At 44.9% G+C, this 23680-nt stretch overlaps 1 protein-coding gene across 1 annotated transcript in view; it reads left to right on the forward strand.

Annotated features, from left to right (window-relative positions):
- Nucleotides 1-23680, forward strand: part of LOC147008338 (uncharacterized) — a 105100-nt gene that overhangs the window by 79866 nt on the left and 1554 nt on the right. The window contains exons 2-7 of the mRNA XM_085865094.1: nucleotides 636-2085; nucleotides 5923-6095; nucleotides 16950-18303; nucleotides 18390-19577; nucleotides 21839-21979; nucleotides 23557-23599. Coding sequence (XP_085721220.1) covers nucleotides 636-2085; nucleotides 5923-6095; nucleotides 16950-18303; nucleotides 18390-18663 — 3251 coding nt within the window. The 3' untranslated portion in view covers nucleotides 18664-19577; nucleotides 21839-21979; nucleotides 23557-23599. The remainder of the gene's footprint in view (nucleotides 1-635; nucleotides 2086-5922; nucleotides 6096-16949; nucleotides 18304-18389; nucleotides 19578-21838; nucleotides 21980-23556; nucleotides 23600-23680) is intronic.

The following is a 23680-nucleotide window of genomic DNA, read 5'->3' on the forward strand; positions in this document are numbered from 1 at the left end:
ACCCCGCGCTTCCTGATTGGACGGATCAGAAGTGGGCATGTAGCATTCCTGATCCGAATTCTTCTCGGAAAGGCCGCATTTTGCACTCGCGGCTCGGCGCGTATCTTGTACGAGCCAGGACAGCCCGACGCTCGGTGCTCACAGGTGGTGCGGGAATGGCGGTAGAAGGAGGGAGGTGAGGGTGGTGGAGGGTTTCCGGCGGTGGCCGATGGCCATGGTGCCGTTTGGAATGGCGGTGATGCGATGTTTGCGGGAGCGAGTTGTGAAGGTATAGGTCGTGGCTGTTGGCGTTGTTGTTGTTGTGAAGCGGCGTTGTGGTTGGTGGTTGTTGTGTGATGGCGGTTTGTTCAAAATAAAGATAGAACAGAAAAACGGCTATCTCAAAGCGTCGCAGCCCGAATGAATCACATTTATTCCCTCTAAACAACGGGTTTGGGGCGAACTACACATGTACTCAAGAGATATCTCACCTACGCGATCTGAATGGTGGTTTGCGAATTTTCACAGCCGTAACAATATCTATCGGGGTCGAAGAGGATCTACAGGGCTGTGGGTGGAGGGGGAGGAGGGAAGGGGTTGCAATGATGCATTCTCTGAAACTTTCCAGTTAGTTTTGAGTTTCATTGTCTTTGCAGATAAAGAAATGAAAATCATTTCTTTTACCAACTCTGCTCAGTTCGACACAGAAGATAATTTCAATCAGCAAGTGCCTTGTTGTCGGGACAATCACAAATTGAGCAGCGTCTCTTCCAACAACCACAAAAGTTGTTTAAAGGCGATCAAGCAGATACAAGGAAACGAGAAACCCTTCAAGCGTTCCGTGTGTACCAAGACTTTTACTACTTCATCAAATTCACATCGTCATACAAGATTACATTCCGGGGATAAACTCTACAAATGTTCTGTTTGCCCCAAGGCAATTGCTGATTCATCATCTTTCCATCGACATGAACGAGTACATTCCGGGGATAAACCCCACAAGTGTTCTGTTTGGCCCAAGGCATTTGCTGCTTCATCAACTTTACAAAAACATGAACGAGTACATTCCGGTTATAAACCCTACAAGTGTTTTGTTTGCCCCAAGGCATTTGCTGATTCATCATCTTTACATCAACATGAACGAGTACATTCTGGGGATAAACCCCACAAGTGTTCTATTTGCCCCAAGGCATTTGCTGCTTTTTCAACTTTACATCAACATGAACGAGTACATTTCGGGAATAAACCCTACAAGTGTTCTGTTTGCCCCAAGGCATTTGCTGATTCATCATCTTTCCATCGACATGAACGAGTGCATTCTGGGGATAAACCCTACAGGTGTTCTGTTTGCCCCAAGGCATTTGCTGCTTCATCAACTTTACATCAACATGAACGAGTACATTCTGGGGATAAACCTTTCAAGTGTTTTGTTTGTAACAAGGCATTTACTCAATCATCATCTTTACAAAAACATGAACGAGTACATTCCGGGGATAAACCCTACAAGTGTTCTGTTTGTAACAAGGCATTTACTCAATCATCAACTTTACATCAACATGAACGAGTACATTCCGGGGATAAACCCTACAAGTGTTCTGTTTGTAACAAGGCATTTACTCAATCATCAACTTTACATCAACATGAACGAGTACATTCTGGGGATAAACCCTACAAGTGTTCTGTTTGCCCCAAGGTATTTACTGATTCATCATCTTTACATCATCATGAACGAGTACATTCTGGGGATAAACCCTACAAGTGTTCTGTTTGTAACAAGGCATTTACTCAATCATCAACTTTACATCATCATGAACGAGTACATTCTGGGGATAAACCCTTCAAGTGTTCTGTTTGTCACAAGGCATTTACTCAATCATCATCTTTACATCATCATGAACGAGTACATTCTGGGGATAAACCCTACAAGTGTTCTGTTTGTAACAAGGCATTTACTCAATCATCAACTTTACATCATCATGAACGAGTACATTCTGGGGATAAACCCTTCAAGTGTTCTGTTTGTCACAAGGCATTTACTCAATCATCAACTTTACATCATCATGAACGAGTACATTCTGGGGATAAACCCTACAAGTGTTCTGTTTGAAACAAGGCGCTTGTTTCTTCATCAAATTTTTTCTCGTCATCAAAAAAATACACACGAAGATTCAACAGAGGTGCGAGGACCCAGCGACTTCGATGTGAATTCCTTGTTATCAGGGAAATGACCAAGTACCTGGATCTGGAAAATGAAGTCAAAATAACCTGGAAGTTGAAGAGTGTCGACATTGTGTCCGTGATAACTGCAGCAACTGGAGTGATGAAGAAGAACCTGATTTCAATCTTCAAAAACATCCCTGGGAATGAATATTACGAATAAGTAACTACAGTTGGAGGCTGTCTTGTGTTAAATGATGATCCTGAAAAGAACCCTCGGAACGAAACTCTGAGAACAAGAAAACTTCACAACTTGCTCAATCAAACATGACCCTTCACCAAAATGGAGGTGGATACACACACACACACACACACACACACACACACACACACACACACACACAACCACACGAATACACTCAAACACAATCACACGAATACACTGAAACACACAATCACACGAATACATGCGAAACACACACTCAAACACACATACACACACACACACACACACACACACACACTCAAACACACATACACACACACACACACACACACATACACACACACATAAAGCCACACCAATACACTAAAACACACACGATCACATGAATACACTCAAACACACAATCACAGGAATACACTCAAACACACAATCACACACAACCACACGAATACACCCAAACACACAATCACAGGAATACACACAATCACAGGAATGCACTCAAACACACAATCACACGTGAGGGTTCATCAACTTTTGGTATTATTTGCTGTTCGGGTGGTTTTAATTGTTATTGTGTTTATTTTTTGAAAACCCTCTTGTTTTGGAAACGTACAGAAAGGTTGGGTCCGTTTCACAACGTCCGTTGTCACGTAAGGAGATTATTTAATCAGTGAGTTGTTTTTTTCATTTTCCGTGTGTTCGGGTAATGTTTTGAAAAAAAACAAAATGGTTTGAAATGTAAATGTTTGAAATTTGTCTCGTGCATGTATTACTGTGTCAGGAAACGTGCCGTGCATCCATTTTACTGTAACATATGGGTGTTTTATTGCTGTTTTTTGTCACCCAGGTCGTCCGTCCGTCCGTCCGTCGGTCCGTCCGCACAGGCGTCAACATTTATAGCTGTGAGTGCGATAACTCATAAACTGTTCGCCATATCGATTTGAAATTTGGGTCACACATGTACCACCTGAAAAGGAAGAACCCTATTGATTTTGGGTGTGGCTGGATCCAAGATGGCCAACTGGGGCGGCCATCATGAAAAAAATGTTTTTTGTAATAAATGGAAAAACGAAAACAAAGAAAAACGAGGGGTCTACGGGTGGGTTGCCCCTGTCAAAGAATTCTCAATTCCTTCCGTATATTTGAGTCATTTATTAAAACAAAACATATGCAAGCACGAAAATATCGATATGGAGAATTCAGAGGCGCTTCATTAAGTCGCATGGCCTTCCTCTGATTCTGCTGTACATACATGGAAACTTTGAATTCTTATATAGAATTCAGTGAGACAATGTCTGTTCATCCTCCAGACATGCTGACGCCACAGCTGATGTTTTTGGGGTTCAGGGGAAATAATCACTCACAGCTTTGTAGCAGTTGCCATTTGGCAGGGATGAGGAATATTTGTGACGTGAAGCCTGATGGGAGTTTTGGTCATTATTTTCACACACATTCCATTTCAGCGAGACTCTTGTTTCCAGACAGACTTTCAGGCACCAGTATGTAATTATTTATTTATATGAATCCGTCAATAATACAAATAAAATTCGAGGTGATTGTATTATCTTGGATGAGGATTAAAGATTATTTGGAAGGCCAATCTGTTTTGGGGAACAAGGGGTATTTTTACTTATCAGACTGGTAACCTTCCAATACAGTCAAGAGATATGAGGTCATTTAAAATGCGAATATGTATTATTAAAATAGATACATGTTCAAGCACATAGATGTAATAAGCATGTTGTATTTGAGTACATTTCCCATAAAAGAGTTATAACAATACATTGTGCTTTTCCCAAAAACATTTAATTTTTCAAGTTAATTTCAATCAAGCCTAATTGGCAACATTATATTTTTTTATTTTTTTTTATCACCCTCACATTTTGCTAATTTTGGAGAAATTTGCACCGACACCCCCCAAAATATGTATTTGATTTCTTCTCCGAAACGACACACAATTTCAATGAAACTTGACCACAACATTCACGAAAGTTTCTTCACGACGTTAAAAAAAAAAAATATATATATATATATTTTGTTACAGATTCCGCGCCCGCCGGCGTGCGATCAGCCACGTAACTCAAATCACGACACGTCGCCCACCGGAACGGACAATTCAGTCGTGACCCTCCGGGAACTACCACCAGGAGCCAGTCACGAGTGGGGGTTTAACCTCACCACAACTCAGTCCACATTCTTCCCGCACGAAATAGGGTCCGATCGCCGAATGGTCGATTTACCTTAGTACTCGCGCGAGTAGCGTACCGAGGAGTTGTACCACGCCACAGGTCGACTCCAGACACGAACCGCTTAGGCGGCTCGTTCCGTACTACAGGGATAACCGAGCGGAGTTCCGCAAATCCGAAGGGCGGATTTGCCGGAGTGCAAATCCTGCCACCAACCTCCTCATAAAAAGTAACCCAACTGCAGGAGGACGTCCGCAGACACAGTTGGGCACTAGATATGGATGGCCGTTGGCTCACAAGGAGCTCCTCCGCCCTTTGACAGGTTTTGTTTTTAATCCTGCATATTTGTTTGTCCATATCCAAACACCCTCCTCACCAAAAACCTGGTGGGGGAGACGGTTTAGTCGTTGACAACCCGACCTTGGAACAGGTTAGTACAGGTTTACATGGTACCTGTAGCAGGTTACAGATCTTACCTGACCTTACAAACACCACATTCAAACACACACACACACACACACACACACACACACACACACACACACACACACACACACACACACACACACACACACACACACACACACACACACACACATAAACCCACACCAATACACTCAAACACACACGAATACACTCAAACGCACAATCACAGGAATACACACAATCACAGGAATACACTCAAACACAATCACAGGAATACACACAATCACAGGAATACACTCAAACACACAATCACAGGAATACACACAATCACAGGAATACACGCAAACACAATCACAGGAATACACTCAAACACACAATCACAGGTATACACACAATCACAGGAATACACTCAAACACACAATCACACATAAGGGTTCATCAACTTTTGGTATTATTTGCTGTTCGGGTGGTTTTAATTGTTCTTGTGTTAATTGATTGAAAACCCTGTTTTTTTGGAAATGTGCAGAAAGGTTGGCTGTCCGTTTCACAACGTCCGCTGTCACGTTAGTTTATTTATTTTTTGTATTCTTTTATTTGTATTCTTTATTTATTATTTCTATATTATTTTGTATTCTTTATTTTTTATTATCTTTTTGTATTTTTGTATTTTATATATTTTTTGTATTTTGTATCCCTGGAAAACAGTGAGCTGTTTTTTTTCATTTTCCGTGTGTTCGGGTAATGTTTTGAAAAAAAAAATGGTTTGAAATGTAAATGTTTGAAATTTGTGTCGTGCATGTATTACTGTGTCAGGAAACGTGCCTTGGATCTTCTTGATCTCCTTTTTACAGTCAGGAAACGTGCCGTGCATCCATTTTACTGGAACATATGGGTGTTTTCTTTGTTTTTTTTATGTTTGCTGCTGATGTTTTATTGCTGAACATAAAGTGCTGTCATGGTCCGAAATAAACCATTAATGATTGTGGCTGCCATCAGGCAGCCTCTCACAACCGTCTCCCATCTCCGAGGAAATAATCTCCGCGACAACTGTCTCCGCGGCCACAGTCAGGCAACCGACTCCGAGGCAGCCGTCTCCGGTCTCCGAGGCAGCTGTCGCCAAGGTAACCATCTCTGATCTCCGAGGCAACCGTCAGGCAGGTCCAACTACCCTTTTCCATGTATAAGATGAGATTTCAGTTTCTTACCCTAACTTAGCCCTCATTTACCAACAAATTTACAACTGAATCTTACCAACCAGGGTCTTTTTGGACACCAACTCACCAACACTCAGTTTCACTTAATCTGCTGAAGTTTCACATCAATTTTTTTGGGTGGGGGTGGGAGGGAGGGTTCAATGTCCAGGCTCTTATGAGAGATCACACACAGAACATACAACAAGGGGAGCAGCAAACAAGAGGGAAGGATAAAACAGTGGGGAACAGAGACGAGATCTGTGGAAGGGAGAGGGATGGGGCGGGGAACATGGGGAATACAAGATGGACATTACAGGGACATTCAGGACCTCACATGACAGGGAACTTTCAGGAAGGAAAGCAGGGAATTTGAAGGAGGTGGATTAGCGGGGATAGACAAAATGATGGTTTTGTATGGGGTTAGAGCTGGGTGGGGGGGGGGGCAAGGTCCCAGAGGAGACGGTACAAGACAGAAAGACCACCGACCTGCCTGTGGTGAAAGAGTGAGAGACCCAAAGATTGAGAGACTCGGCCTCATCGCGGTAGTTTCCACAATCCCAAGGTTGGGATCGGGAGACAACTACACCGTGAGAGAATACAAGAAGATATCAATCAATCATCCGGTTTATTTAATATCAATCCCACGTCACATCGTGTGTACAAGGTATGGGGTCAAAGTCGCTCCGAATCCAAAGGTCCCGTCCGTGTTTTGTGACTCGCCCGCTGTTTTGGCGCCACATGCTCCGCCCTCGCGCTCCCATCTTCCACCATTTTGTGTGTGGACACTGATCGTGCGGAGTCCTCGACGGACGAGCGTGGGGACGGCGGAACGCGATGTTGGGTGGTTTGTTTGTCCGAGACATAATAAGGGGGTTTAGGCCCCATTCGGCCCTCGAGGAGGGGAGTGGTGAGCGAGTACGGGTTTCTCTGATATGGAGGTCGAGGCTCAGGGAGCGGGTGCATCGCCGATCAAAGGGAATCGGACCTTGGACGCAGCTGTGATGGAGGGGAAGGGTACTCGAGGTACCCCTGAGACCCGGGATCCTCCATTTGAATAACCAGCGATCAACATGGACACGTTGCTGACCGCAGCACAATTGCTCCACCGTCAGGAGTGGAAACGTCCACCCGGTGAGTGGAGAGGGATCCGAGAGGGGTAGGGTGAGGGGTGGGGTGGAGGGGAGCTCGGGATGGGATCACCGGCGATATGACGTCATCACCGCGTCGGGGGAATCGCTGCTCATCTCGCATCTTCACACATCGTTGTCACCTCCACCCCCCAGGTTGGACGGACGTTATGTTTCCATCCATGTCTGTCTGTCTGTGAACAGGATATCTTAAGAAGTTGCGGATTGATTTGGTGGACAGGTTCGGTGTGTGACAAGGACAAATTGATTCGATTTTGCTGAAGATCCGAATCCGGACACGAGAATTATTTAATATCAAAAGTGATTCTTCAAATAGAGGAGAAGCTCTTACTTGGTGGAGAACTTGATCTTTGATGTCTTGAGACATTTCATCGATCCTTCCCCAGAACGAGATCTGCTGCACACAGAGACCACTTGGTTTTATGAGAGTCTCTCCGATGTTATGGCTCTTTTTGCTCTTTGTAATCAACATGGCGATCTCACAGGAAGCCTCAACAACCTTTGAAGTCTGTTTCCGAAATGCTCCACTGCTGTCCATCTTGGCTTGCTTCAAGGACTGCCTTTTTGTTTCAAAGAATGCCTTGGGTTTGGCAACGAAAGCAGAATGTGTTGTCTTCAAGTGGCGTTCCATTGTGTGGGCCGCACGACATCAAAGTTCAGTCTTGTGGCATATTACCCACTGGGGACCTGTGTGCCACCCTTTTGGAGGGACACAAATACAAATCGAATATGTTCGTCAACACACCCGCTTTTTTTCACTCATTGCGAATTATTTGGTTTGAAATGGGTCCTGCAAATCTGTGAAGAAAAAAAATCAATTTTCATATTAAAATAAAATATAAATTTTAATACGAAGTTTAAATGAATGTTAAATTTTAAAATTAATTTTAAAAAACGAAAATGGAAGGTCGAGTCGCGAATAGAAAAGGAAAAGTATTCGAGGAGATACTTTTGTCTTTTCGTGGGTGGAGCTGGTAACCTTTGCAACCATTAATGTTTTGATTTTCAAATGGTTTCTGGTCACTGTCACAGAAATAGACAATCACAGGTGAGATAGGTCCATTAAAAGTCTGTTGTCTGGTCAGGCCAGATGAGATCTGTGACTTGCTTTAGGAACCATGTAAACCTGTACGAACCTGTTTCATGGGGACCGAGAGGTGACGCTGTTCTCAGTGCCGGGCAAGGTCTTTGCTCTGATAATTCTTGATCGGGTTCGCCACCATCTGCTTGAGCACCAGGGTCCAGAGCAGTAAGGCTTTACACCAAAGAGGTCAACGATTGACTGTATCCTTACTCTTCGGGTGGTCACTGAACGCAGACGAGAGCTTCGGCAGGGGCTGCTTGCAGCCTATGTTGATCTCTGTGAAGCGTTTGATTCAGTGAATCCGAATGCCCTCTGGAGGATTCTTGGTTTTCGTGGAGTGTCATCAAACCTGATCAATCTGATGTCTGAACTCTACTCTGGTACTGAGAGTGCTGTGAGATGTAGTAGTACCATCTCTGACTTATCTCGAGTTGTGACTGGAGTTCGTCAGGGGTGTCTACTGGCCCCACACTTTTCAGCACTTGTATGGACTGGATTCTGGGGAGGATGTTGGAGAGATCAAGCTGCGGTGCATCACTTGGGAATATCAAGATCTCTGACCTTGATTTCGCAGATGATGCAGTCATCTTTGCGGGGATTCTGGATATCCTTTTGGGGGCCCTCGAGGTGCTGAACGAGGAGTTGGAGCCCCTGGGATGACGGGTTTCCTGGGTCCAGACTTAGATCCAGGCTTTCAATGACATCTTGGATTCTGCTATCTTATCTGTGCCTGTTTGTGGTGAGGATGTTGAGGTCGTGGAGAGATTCACTTACCTTGGCAGTGATATTCATGTCTCTGCTGACTGTGAGCCAGAGGTCAACAGACGTCTGGGTTGGGCCTGGGGAGTCATGGATTTATTGTGTCATGGGGTGTGGCGCTGCCGGTACCTCTGCAGGAGGACAAAGGTCCGAGTCTTCAGGTCCTTGGTGCTTCCAGTCTTGCTCTATGGATGTGAGACTTGAACTCTGACCAGGGATCTGAGATGGAGACTTAATTCCTTTGGTACCAGGTCTCTTCTTTGGTACCAGGTCTCTTCTTTGGTACCAATGAGATTTGTTACCTGCATCGTCTGTGAGCATCAGCTGCATAGTCTGCATGAACATGTGGCTCGTTTTCACAGATGCTGATCCTGCTCCCCAGATTCTCTTAGCGAGCGATCCTCGTGAATGGAGGAGGCCAATGGGCCGACCAAGTGTCTCGTGGTTGCAGCAGGTTGTTCAGCATCTCAAGGAGATGGGGATGAGCCAGGCATCTGTCTGGGGGATGGCCAGACAGAGACCCCTGGAGTACCGGCGGAATGTGGATGCGGTAACGCGCTACTCTGGCGCATGCTCCTATACATGACCTGGCCTGACAGGTGAGATATATTTAATTTCTGACAGATATTGTTGCAGGACGGGAGTCGTGTGAGAAGACCACGAGGTGGGGGAAGCTTTCTCGGCTCTCACCAGACTCCCGAGAATTGTAGGCCGTCGCACACGGATAATTCCGTGATGCGGCGGGTTGCTTAACCGACCGTGGACGCCAATAACTCAACTGAATGATCTGGGGTCCTCCCGTCTATGAGTTAATCGGTTTACCTAATTAATCACGTGATTTAATTTCCGGGGAACACGCCTTCGCTACGCCTTGTCCGAACCGGATCACTCTCCCGGATCAGATCACGTCACTGGATCAGATGCAGCCGAGCGACACTGCCAAGAACGTACCGGCTAAATGGAAGTGATCGCTGGGAATAAAGTCCTGGCTAATCTCGGATTCGGACCATGCTGGATCAATGGAAGAAAAGACAAAAACGAGCTGGGAACATTTCCAATAATAATTTATTTACAATGGGCGAGGAATGGTGTGTGGTACGATCAAGATTTATTGGGGTGTGTTGTGCAGAGATAGGGGGAGAGAGGTGTGGTGCAGCAAATAAACAACTAACTTTCAAAAGCGGACACAGAGCAGAGTTAACCTGAAAATAATAATAATAATAATGATAACAACAACGATCTTCTGTAGCCTTACTTAAGCAGACAGACACTAGTACACACACACACACACACACACACACACACACACACACACACACACACACACACACACACACACACACACACACACACACACACACACAAAGCCCGATGAAGAGGGAGTATTGAAACAAGAAGGAAGGGAAGTTGAGGCGACGATCTCGGTACCTTTGTTCTTGATTGCACGACGTGCCACCGATACGTCTCGGGGAGGGGGGGGGTGGCGGGAGAGATGCTCCATGGTGCGGTACCCAACAGCTGGCGCGTCATCTCTGGCTTCAGCAGCACGTATGGAGACCGTGTTGGTGAAGGGGGGCTTGAGTAGAGAAGGGGCGGAGTCCAGAGTGCTTGAATGGAGTGGTAGGTGGGTGGGGTCGACGTCGTGTAGGTGGAGACGAGGAGGCGGAGTCCAGGCAGCAGGAGGCGGGTCGTGCAGAGAAACGAGGGCGAGGCAAGAGAGACCCCTGGAGTACCGGCGGAATGTGGACGCGGTAACGCGCTACTCTGGCGCATGCTCCCATACATGACCTGGCCTGACAGGTGAGATATATCCAGGCAGCAGGAGGTGGGTTGTGCAGAAAGACGAGAGAGAGGCGGAGTCCAGGCAGCAGGAGGCAGGTTTTGTCGGCGAGGCGAGAGCGAGGCGCAGTCCAGGCAGCAGGAGGCAGGTCGTGGCAATGTCGAGCAGAGAGACGAGGGCAAGGCCAGAGAGAGAAAGGCGGAGGGACCGTTCTGACCTTTATAGGACTTGCACCACGGGGTGGTGGGCTACCCGAAGCGAAGCGTCATCACCTGAATCGGGCGCTCCGAATGGCCCCGACCCCTCATATGACCCGCTAACTTTGGCCGGAAACCGCCCCACTTCGTTTCCGACAAGGTCATCTCAGACAGCGAAAATATTCCGATCCGACCCCACGACATGACACGAATCGCCCACACCGAAATTGGCGCGTGAATCGTCCCGCAAAAACCCCCGGGCGGTGCCCTGGCGACTGGCCGAGGGTCCCGCATGCCCGCTCGGGTGTCCGACCAGCGCCGATCAATGCGCCCGCTCCGCGTGCGCCAACGTGTCCCGCACTGTACAACATTCCCGGGCTCAATTGCAGCTTCGCTGGCCGTAGAGACGAGAAGACGTTCACCATCCGTAGGGAATCCTCTGCTGCCCGCGAGGGCCGAAGGTTCATTGTTGTGGATAAACCCATGCATGTTTCGCGAGCGGCCAACGTGTCTGCCTTCGACCAAATCCCATACAGTGCGCGTGGTTCGGCTATTACGCACATGGCCAGCACTCACGTACGCACGACCCTGCCAGCGTGTGCCCGGGGCGAACACCGATATATATCAGATATTTGGTTGAAAAGGAACACGCCGCTTTTACTTCACACTCTCATCCCGCCCAACGTGCCGTGGCGTCACCTTTATCGGCCTCCGTACGTATTTCGTGCAGCGTGGGCGTCGTGCTGGCTGTTTCCTGTGTTGTGAAAAACACCATTTGTGCAGCCTCATAAGAGATATTCATTCGTTTGCCCTTTTGAATGCAACCGGCGATCTTCCCCAAATCATCGGAAGCTCGAGTCAATAATCCCGCAATGCCAAGCGCACTGAATGACTCCTCGCTCACGTTGAGTTTTGGGCTCGCTTGGGAACGAGTGCTCTGCACCATTAATGCTCGCGCGTCATCGTGTCCTCGCAGTGGCACCACACGCGCTGGTCTCCATGAGGGCCCATCTGACAGCGAAGGCGCACGTGGCTCAGATTTACTTCAGGAATAATCGGAAAAGAAGAATTGGGACGAAATGAAGAAAAACATGATGTAAGCAAACCTTGCTATGAGATCATCGCAACGCATGCCCCCTGTTGTCCCACTCGACAAAAGGAAAGGGACTATCTACACGTATATAAATGGAATAACTGTCTTGGGACCACTATCTGTTGGGTGCATGCGGTTCCGAGAACCGCCACAATATTATTGATCTTGCTGACCCCTTAACGATGTCTTATCTTAGGGGCATTCAAAAATTGTGTACCTAATGCGTGGGGGTTGGGGATTGGAATGGGGTTGGCGTGGGTGAATGTCCAACCTTTATTTTCAGGGAGTTTGCAGGTTATTTTTTTCGCCAAGTATCAAACGGACCCAAATGCAATACCCTCTCCTTCGGTGAGAGTAACGAGCTATTCAATTTGGGCGTTTCAAGGTGAGGTTTCCCGAAATCTTGAATGAGGTTCTGAAGGAGCTTTTCTTGATTAACCAAGGCTTCGCTGAGAGATCTCACTGTAAGCTGGTCGATGGAAGAAAAAAAAGTGATGCCACCATCCTGAGAAGTGGAAGAAGAGGAAGGAAGAAGAGTCGGCAGCATGAAAATAGCTTATCCATTTCTCTCTATATATTTGTATAAATATTTATACATATAACAGCGAAATATTTTTGTTTGTGACCTGACTGCTTTGGGCTCTGCGTACGTCTGTTAATTACAAATTATTGAAATGTGAGTTGGTCGATTGATTGATTATGTAGTTTTGGAACTTTTGTCCATTGTATCCTTGCTGATGGAATGTATGACTCTTAATTATGTACCAATTACGGGTTGGAACGTCTTAATTATGAATAATTACTCATCGAATTGTATTAATGACACAAAACCACACAAAACACCATGCTAAAGAAGTCCTGGCGAGGGACTGCAATATCTGATTACCCTCTCTTGTTAAGCCTCCCCCGATACTCCCGCAGGATAGGGGAAGGTTGATTGCTGTTATAGGGGTTGCTTGTGCATTTTGTACACCCCAACTTTTTTGCAATTTCTTCTCTGAAACTGCACACACGATTTTGATGATACTTGACCACAACCTTCATCACCCGGTATGCACTAAATCACCCGGTATGCACCAAAGTTTGCTCACGGTATAAATAAAACGGGCCTTATGGGGGCGGGGGGTTGGGGGGGTGTTTATATATATATATATATATATATATATATATATATATATATATATATATATATATATATATATATATATATACATATGTGTTTATATAATATTGTTACGGATTCGCGCCCGCCGGCGTGCTGACGGCCACGTAACTCGAATCGCGGCATGTCGCCCACCGGACGGACAATCCAGTCGTGACCCTCTCGGACTAACGCCGGGAACCAGTCACGGGTGGACCTTTCGGTCTCACCGCGATCGAGCCAATCAGCCCCCGCGTGGGATAGGGTTGCTCGCCAAATTCGACCTACCTAAGTACCCACACGGAGGGTAGACCGGGCGATCGCACCTCGCCGCAGGTCGACTTCGGACACGGGCCACTTAAGCGACCCGTTCCGTACTATCGGGATAACCGAGCGGTGTTATCGTCGGCCTCGACGGTTCGATTAATTATCGGGCGTATTCAGCCCACTACCAACCCTTTACGTGAAGTAAGATGGGGATTCAATAGAGGAAAAGACGAAGCGAAGCGGGAGAACAGTTCAATAATAAAGCACATTTATTCGCGATGAACGGAAAGCACACATATACAATTCCACCAAAAGCACATAGAAAAGAAGAGAAACACAATGCAATTTTACACAAAAAGCAAATGTAAAAGCGGAGACACAATGCAGAGCTAATACCGACTACCGAGCACACGGCAACACTTATACAATTCTACTTCACAGACGGCGCCGACAACACATACCCAAAACCAAGAAAAAGAACACCCTCAAGGATGAGGCGGGCCTGAGGCCGAGACCGGGTCGAGCCTACCCGTCTGGTGATGAGACGCGGAGCGGCGATGGTGCCTCAACTCAGCGGGCCTCGCGGACAGTGTCTGGTAGGGGGTGGGAAAAGGGGCCCCTTGGTCGCACTATCTCAGCGCGGGGGGAAACAGGAGGGGTTGCTGATGCTCGGGGAAAGGAGGATTTTTACTCTGTCTCGAGTCCCGCGACGAGCGTCTCCACCTCGACCAGGTCGCGCCGCCGGCCTCCCTGGTGTGCAGCTCCCGGCACGACGTGAGCACCCCTCGTCTGCCTTCGCCCCCTCTCCACAGCTCCGTCCTCTTCGCTCCGACTCCAACGCACACGACGACCGACCAACAACAACTTTTCTGACGAACGCAGCCGCTTATATAAGCCCCGTGGCTTCACCTTTGACCCCCTGCCTTCGACCTTTCACCTCGCTCCCCATTGGCCCGAGAAAAAGTGGGCGTGAATGCATTTTGATCCATGAATTTGCATATAGCGACCGCCCTCCAACGCCCTGGAGGCGGGGCCAAATCGCCCCTCGCTCATCGATTGGACGGAACAAAAGTGGGCGTGTGTCGTTTTTGATCCGTTTTTGGAGCGGAAAATCCGTGGTTTTGTACACGCTGTTCGGCGCGCGCCCTGCACGAGTCCAATACCGGTACCCACAAGCGGCGCAAGAACGGTGGCGATGCGACGGTTGCGAGGGTCGACGGTCAAGGTCGTGGCTGTTGTGGTGAAGCGGCGTTGTGGTGGGTGGTTGATGTGGTTGGTGGTGGTAACAATGGCGGTTGGTCCAAAATAAAGATAGTAAAAGAAAAACGGCTATCCTGAAGAGTCGCAGCACGCATGAATGACATGTATTCCCACTAGACAACGGGTTTGGGCCTAACTACACATATACTTACCGAGATATCTCACCTAAGGGACCTGAATGGTGGTTTGCGAATTTGGTAACCACAACAATATAATAGGTGTTTGTTTTGTAGGTGTTTCTCCCCAATATAGGTGTTTCTCTTCTCCTCAGAAATTACACACACAGTTCTGATCAAACTTGACCACAACCTTCATCACCCATGAGGTATCAAAGGCTGTAAACAGTATTTTAAAAAATCGAGGTCTGAGGGGTTTACGGGTGGGTTGCCCCTGTCAAAGAATTCTCAATTCCTTCTGTATATTTGAGTCATTTATGAAAAACAAAACATATGCAAACACAAACATATCGATATGGAGAATTCAGAGGACCTTCAGTAAGTCACATAGCCTTCCTCTGATTTTGCTGTCCATACATGAAACTGTTGTGGAAGTTATTACCTAACATTTTATTTGGTCCTGTATTTACTTTTAATCAACCGTTTAACCGACTCGATGCAAATCCTGTTATTCAAATGACAGACACCGATCAATTCACTTGACACAACATGAAAGTACATTACATCAGAGAGTTTTCTGATACTTGGTACTTCGCCAGTCCCAAGGAGTGCAACCCCTGAGATGGTATACATCCTCGCGTGTTTGCACTAAAACAAGATTACAATTTCTGTTGTTTATATGCTTTTCATGGGAGAGTGGTGGTGGGCTGATCAAGCCTCAAACAAAGAACTCCGAAATGCAATACGTGTCTTCTAGTTGAAAAGCAACTTTGTATTCATAACAACCTTGGTGTTATCAGAAAGGTCACTGTTCCATACCAAGACAATCCTTTTATCAGCATTTAGGGCAAAAGACTCTTGGCGAAAGTGAAGGAACACTGACAGCCAATTCGACTTATAGCATAAAAATTATATTTATAAAACACCAGCACAATTACAATTTAGAGTACATTAATGTAATTATTTTCTTCCACAAAACTTTGAATTCTTATATAGTATTCAGTGAGACAATGTCTGTTCATCCTCCAGACATGCTGACACCACAGCTGATGTTTTTGGGGTTCAGGGGAAATAATCACACAGCTTTGTGACAGTAGCCTTCTGGAGGCTAGTGTAATTTTGCAGGGATGAGGAATAGTTATGACCTGAAGCTTGATGGCAGTTTTGGTCATTATTTTCACACACATTCCATGTCAGCTCGACTCTTGTTTCCAGACAAACTTTCAGGCACCAGTATATAATTAGTTATTCATAAGAATACCTCAATAATACAAATAAAACAAGAGGTGATTGTATTATCCTGAATGAGGAATAAAGATTATTTGGAAGGCCATTCTGTTTTGGGGAACGAGGGGTATTTTTACTTATCAGACTGGTAACCTTCCAATACAGTCAAGGGATATAAGGTCATTTAAAATGCGAATATGTATTATTAAAATAGATCTATACATGTTCAAGCACATAGATGTAATAAGCATGTTGTATTTGAGTACATTTCCCATAAAAGAGTTATTACAAATCATTGTGCTTTTCCCAAAAACATTTAATTTTCAAGTTAATTTCAATCAAGTTTCATTGGCAACATTGAAATTTTTTAATTTTTTTTGCACCCTCAAACCCATCATGCTAATTTTGGAAAAATTTGCACCGACACCCCCCAAAATATGTATTTGCTTTCTTCTCCGAAACGACACACAATTTCAATGAAACTTGACCACAACATTCACCAAAGTTTCTTCACGACGTAAGAAAAAAAATAAATAAATAATATATATATATATATATATATATATATATATATATATATATATATATATATATATATATATATATATATATCGGGGTCGAAGAGGGTCTCCAGGACTGTGGGGGGGGGTGGGGGTAGGTGTACCAATGATGCATTTTGTAGTTCGTTTAGTGTTTCATTGTCTTTGCAGATAAAGAAATGAAAATCATTTCTTTTGCCAACTCTGCTCAGTTCGACACAGAAGATCATTTCAATCAGCAAATGCCTTGTTGGCGGGACAACCACAAATCAAGCAGCGTCTCTTCCAACAACCACAAAGGTTGTTTAAAGGCGATCAAGCAGATACAAGGAAACGACAAACCCTTCAAGCGTTCCGTGTGTAACAAGACTTTTAGTACTTCATCAAATTTACATCGTCATGCAACATTACATTCCGGGAAGAAACCCTTCAAATATCCCATGTGCTCGAAGACATTTGCTGCTTCATCATCTTTACATCGACATGATCGAGTACATTCCGGGGATAAACCATACAAGTGTTCTGTTTGTAACAAGGCATTTACTCAATCATCATCTTTACAAACACATGAACGAGTACATTCTGGGGATAAACCCGACAAGTGTTCTGTTTGTAACAAAGCATTTACTCAATCATCATCTTTACAAACACATGAACGAGTACATTCCGGGGATAAATCCTACAAGTGTTCTGTGTGCTCGAAGGCCTTTTTTTCAAAATCAGGTTTTCATTATCATCAAAAAACACATTCCGGGGATAAACCCTACAAGTGTTCTGTTTCTCCCAAGGCATTTGCTGCTTTATCAATGTTACATCGACATGAAGGAGTACATTCTGGCGATAAACCCTACAAGTGTTCTGTGTGCTCGAATGCCTTTTTATCAAAATCAGGTTTTAATTATCATCAAAAAACACATTCCGGGGATAAACCCTACAGATGTTCTGTTTGCCCCAAGGCATTCGCTGATTCATCATCTTTACAAAAACATGAACGAGTACATTCTGGGGATAAACCCTACAAGTGTTCTGTTTGCCCCAAGGCATTTGCTGTTTCATCAACTTTACATCAACATGAACGAGTACATTCCGGGGATAAACCCTACAAGTGTTCTGTTTGCCCCAAAGCATTTGCTGTTTCATCAACTTTACATAAACATGAACGAGTACATTCCGGGGATAAACCCTACAAGTGTTCTGTTTGCCCCAAGGCATTTGCTGTTTCATCAACTTTGCATCAACATGAACGAGTACATTCTGGGGATAAACCCTACAAGTGTCCTGTTTGCCCCAAGGCATTTGCTGATTCATCATCTTTCCATCGACATGAACGAGTACATTCCGGGGATAAACCCTACAAGTGTTCTGATTGTCACAAGGCATTTACTCAATCATCATCTTTACACAAACATGAACTAGTACATTCCAGGGATAAACCCTACAAGTGTTCTGTTTGCCCCCAGGCATTTGCTGATTCATCATCTTTCCATCAACATGAACGAGTACATTCCGGGGATAAATCCTCGAAGTGTTCTGTGCTCGAATGCCTTTTTGTCAAAATCAGGTTTTAATTATATATCATCAAAAAACACATTCCAGGAATAAACCCTACAGATGTTCTGTTTGCCCCAAGGCATTTGCTGTTTCATCAACTTTACATCGACATGAAGGAGTACATTCCGAGGATAAACCCTACAGATGTGTTTGCCCCAAGGCATTGACTGATTCATCATCTTTACATCAACATTATCGAGTACATTCCGGGGATAAACCCTACAAGTGTTCTGTTTGTAATATGGCATTTGTTTCTTCATCAAATTTTTCTCGTCATCAAAAAATTCACACATATATTCAACAGAGGTGCGAGGACCCAGCAACTTCGATGTGAATTCCGTGTTATCAGGGAAATGACCAAGTACCTGTGTCGTGATCGAGTGATGTCCACACTGATTGAGATCAAGTTCTGTCCGCTCCGATCTGAGGTCAGGAAGAGTTTAATCCACATCAAAACATGAGCATATGGAGAGTGGCTTGGAACACACAGTAGTCCATTTAGACCAACTCTGGCAAGCTCAGTTTTCGCTCTGCCTTATTTACAATTTTACTTTGACCCTTGCCTGACCGCCTGTCAACCTGATTTATCTTGTGTATAGTCATTAACTCCCTTCAAGCGTCTGTTGTTGATAAGAAAATCCAAGATCAGCTCTTTTCCTTTTATTATCTTGCAACAGCATGGTCATCTCCTTCGTGTTGTTGAACTTTTCCTTTCATTATCTTGCAATAGCAAGATCACCTCCTATGTGTCGTTGTACCCCAGTAGTACTGGGAAGCCCAGCTGTGTTCTTTCGCAAGCTGTCAACAAGCCCAGCTGGGTTATTTCACAAGCAGTCTTTTTGGCTGGCAAAGCAGAGACATTGTTGCAGTATCTCTTTGACAGTGCAGAGATAAACAACAAGATTTATCCTTTCCCTCTTCCCAAAGTGCAAAGATGTTAACAAAAACAATGGTCACTTATGTGGGACACTTGCAGTGCCTCCACATTCCCTCCTCCTGTTACTTTGAAACATCATGTAAAAGAAACAAACAGTTGCACTGTATATAAAACTTTAAGAGATGGAGCATCCGTGGATCGGTAGGACAGCAGACAGCAGCTTCTTTCCAGGAGGAACTCACTCTTCAACAGCTCCAAGGGGCTTCAAGACAGTCGGAAGCTCCCTCTGCACCTCCTAACCTGTCAAGAGGCTACTGCCTATCACCCAGCTGGCCCACCATCACCCCGAAGTTTCAGCAAATTTGCAGGAAGTGAGTAAATTTTTTAGCATTTGTGAATTTAAGCATGGATAAGAGAAAGTAAAGTTACTCCCTAAAGTTGCTCACACAAAGTTGCTCATGGCTAACCACATCTCTATGTCTACAGTGTTCTTTATGAACAACAAGAAAGAATATATTTTTGATTATATTTGGTTATATAGTGTTCTTTATGAACAATAAGCAAAAATATTTGATTTACTACAAGCCAGAGTAAAAACATGAAGAAGGTACAAATCTCAACATTTTCCAACAAGACAATGTTTACATAGTATTTCTTCCCATCCCCATCCATTGGCACAAGCAATTCGAGACATTCATCCAATGAGAGTTGGAGCCGTGGGTCAACGGCCACATCAAGTTCACAGTACATTTCATTAGGTTCTATGGGTAGGGGTGGAGTGTACAATGGTGGAATGGGAGGTATAGCTGTAATTATAGGCAAAGGTGGTGGCGGCGGAAGCACAACAGAGTTCACCAGAACCATCTCTGTCTGCACTGGTTGTGCACTGGGCTTCGTTGTCCATCCTATAACACACTTTCGCAAGCCAGCCACAATGGCTGCTTTGATTATAGACAACGTAATGAATATTCCAATCATCACAGCCAATCCTGTCAGCCAGAATCTGAGAATGGCTCCTGCCCAACCTCCAAACAATCCTGCAACCATGCTCCGATGTTCTATCCTCGATTGCAATCATGATATTTTGCAGCCTCCTTATGTGTCCCGCTAGGTCACAGAAATATACCATTTAATGATGCCTGGGGTTCCACAAGATTATTCATTTGTATCGTTATCTCTATCCTTGTCCCAGTTATCCCTTCATGTAACAATATACCTCGTTTCAGGTGGACAGTGCCTATGTCCCCTTCATCCCATGTCACATGAGGTGCATAATTATACATAAGGGTCATATACAGTAAGTGTTTATCCTATACACACCTTTCTCATGCAATTGGTCCTAATGTTTATCTTCTTCTGCCCTGCGTACCCTGTCACAACCCATTCCTTGTTTCCCCTACTGTCGACCTACCAAACATTCTGCTCTCTATGACATTCCCATAATGCCCTTACTATCTGTTATTGTCCATATTATCACGATTATGCACATGCCAATCAAAAGCCATGCTACATCTGTCATGAACCTCCAGTAACATTCTTTCCACTTGCAGATTTCCTTTCTTTCTCTTTACCACTTCCTGTATCCTCTTTTGTCGTGAGATGCGTGAGTCCATGATTGGCTTACCTTCTCACTTGACAGCTACGTGGGTCATCAGTAATACCTAGAAGAGTCCATAACATTACCATCACATCTGGTCCAACGTTTCTTCAGGGCGTTCCGTCGTTTGAACACCTTGATGGTCACCCAGTCGCCGGGCTGGATGCCGTGGTGTTCCTCTGCAGCTTTGTCTCGGTAGCTCGTCTGATCTGCTGTCAAACTCTTTCACAACCTTTGTTAGAGCAGCACAAGAGTTAATCGGTCCATATATTTTATAAACGTTTTACCAATATTATAATCTCGTGTTGGCCCAGCACTTAGAGTGGTGGTTTGGGATCCTTGAGTCCTGAGCTCAAATCCCATTGACGACTGAACCAACACCAGAGGGCCGACTCAGCCTGTCACTCCTCCAAGACTGGCAAAAATGAACATCAGTACACTGGTAATAGGGGCACCGCATCAGCGGCACAGCCATGCCCCAACCAATGAAGCAACAAACAGCCAAAAAGGCAGCACACACCACCAACATTTGATAATCCACATTGCTTCTACTAAAATTTTCGATTTTGTGCCACTGCTGCAAATCCTTGAGCATACCATGTTCTCAGCACCTCCTTCTACATCTATATCTCCATCCCCCTTTTGCTCGTGTGGCCACTTTTGTGAGCCAAGCGAGCAAGCACCTTTTGGACAACCATTCTACCCTCACTTGAGACCATATCTCTTGCTTCAGATGTGCTCAACATTTCACTATGGCTAAAAGTTCCACTATCAATTTACCATTCTCGACGAGCACACTTTGCGATGTTATATATCCCCTTATTTCCAAACATCCCCTACATTGTGTCATCCTGTACAGTGTACACATATCAGGAATCCATATATATTGTTATGCTTTCACCCTCGGCTGGATTGCATACCGCAATTAGCACACGTACCATTTTCCAAGATGTTATGTTCAGCGCACACTACATACCCTGACAGTTATGTTCAGTGTCGGACATCTTTTGATTACCACATTCTTTGCTCTTACAGTGATTCAACCAATACTGCATAATCAGGTATCATCCATCCATCCATTTGGACCACACTCTGCAAAGCGTTTGGTGCTGCCCAAGCTGTCTCCCTGGCTATTGGACACAATCCTGGACAGGTCACCAGTCTGACACAGATCAGGTACCTATGGTCTACACTCTACACTATCCAGCTATCCCCCAAAACACCTCATTTTACTCTTTGTTCTGGGCCTCGGAACATTCACAATAGCCCACAAACCATCACCTAACAATCTTCTTGAGGTTCCACTCAACACATGTCCTCAATATTGTTACTTGGGTCTTGCACAGTTGTAATTTGGCCTTTGGCACCTCATCGCCTCTGTCAGCAAGTACCCCCAAAAGGGTGAAGATGTTTCCCCTGCAGTCATCCCCTGATGTCAACCAAATCAGCAAATCATCCACATGCTGTACCAGTAATGCCTCTGGCAACTTGAAATTGCGCTTCTGTCCAAACAACTGACAACCATCTTTCAAATAACTTTACCATAACATCAGTACAAAAATACAACCCAAGCTTGTTAATCTTTCAATTAACAAATTCTGGCACTACATGAAAACCACAACTCCACATTCCTTGCTTTCACTGATGCAAACTGGTCTATGATGTGTTCAAAGTCAGTTTCTGCACTCAGCAGAGCAAGATCACAGTCTGCCTTGACCCAAAGAGGCTCACAAATACGAAAGTATTAGTTTTAACTTGCTGAATGATCTCACAGCTGGCGATGGAAACTGCGATGTTCAGCATTATCTGATTAGCAATGCGAAGATCAGGTTAAACGCTATCATCTTCATACTGAACAATAAATTCGAGAAGCTCTTCAGGTCTTGATATTTTCATGCTGTCCCGACTTGATGGGGACATTCTGCAATCCAAAATTTCTTCATATAGCTGCTGTCCATCAACTTAAATATTCCATTCTTGACAGAGACCAAGTCCTGCTCAGTGGCGCCCCTCCTTCAAGTGGCGCCCAGGGCATGTGCCACACCTGCTATACCTTAGGTACACCACTGACCAAGGTCGACCCTTCAGTCAGGACTATGTGGTACCATCCCTTCGCACCCTTCGTTCTCTTTTATGCGATACAAATTTCTGCCTCGTACCTGATGTAAATACTGTGTTGACAAACCCTTTACTTACGTGGTTATTGTTCCAAGCTCCTTCGCTTTGTGTCCTACAACCATTAATGTAACATGTGGCGTTGTATTCATGGATTGGTACATCAAATTGCATTGTTTTGCAAATCTCACCTCGAACCCAATCTCCTCCTCACCATTCCAAAGATCAGTAGTTGCGATTTTGAATTCCATCCCAAACACGTTCTGTACTTCATTTGCATAATTCATATTCCCTCATTCAAACATCATATAATGCTACACAATGCAGGGGTTCAGTTCATCCTGCCAATCCTCTGGTCACCAATGCGTCCATGTATGCTCTCCCCTTGGGGTAAGTCTTCCAAAATCGTAACAATAGTGTTTGGATCTTGATGGGGAATACGGGGGTGTGATGGCAGGGCAACAATGTCGTTTGATTGAGAAATTTCACATCTTTTCATGTTTATCATGAATGGTTCACTGCAAAAGGAGCTCCCATTGCGTACTCGTAAACTAATCTGTTTAAAGGGTAAAATTATTTATATTGCTCTCTCTCTCTCTCATCCCCACGACATCTTTTCCATCCTCACCCACATGCAGGCCCCAGAGCAGCCAGAGACAAGTCCTGCTGCAGTAGCTGCAGGTAAGATTGCTTCTCATTTCCTGCAGATTGCATCAGAGCTGGCCATGTGAACTTCGTGCTGGAGTACTCAGCAACTGGATA

The sequence above is a fragment of the Eptatretus burgeri genome, chromosome 19 (genome assembly GCF_056783735.1).
Source record: "Eptatretus burgeri isolate ZD-2024b chromosome 19, Ebu_testis_v1, whole genome shotgun sequence".
NCBI classification, from domain to species: Eukaryota; Metazoa; Chordata; class Myxini; order Myxiniformes; family Myxinidae; genus Eptatretus; species Eptatretus burgeri.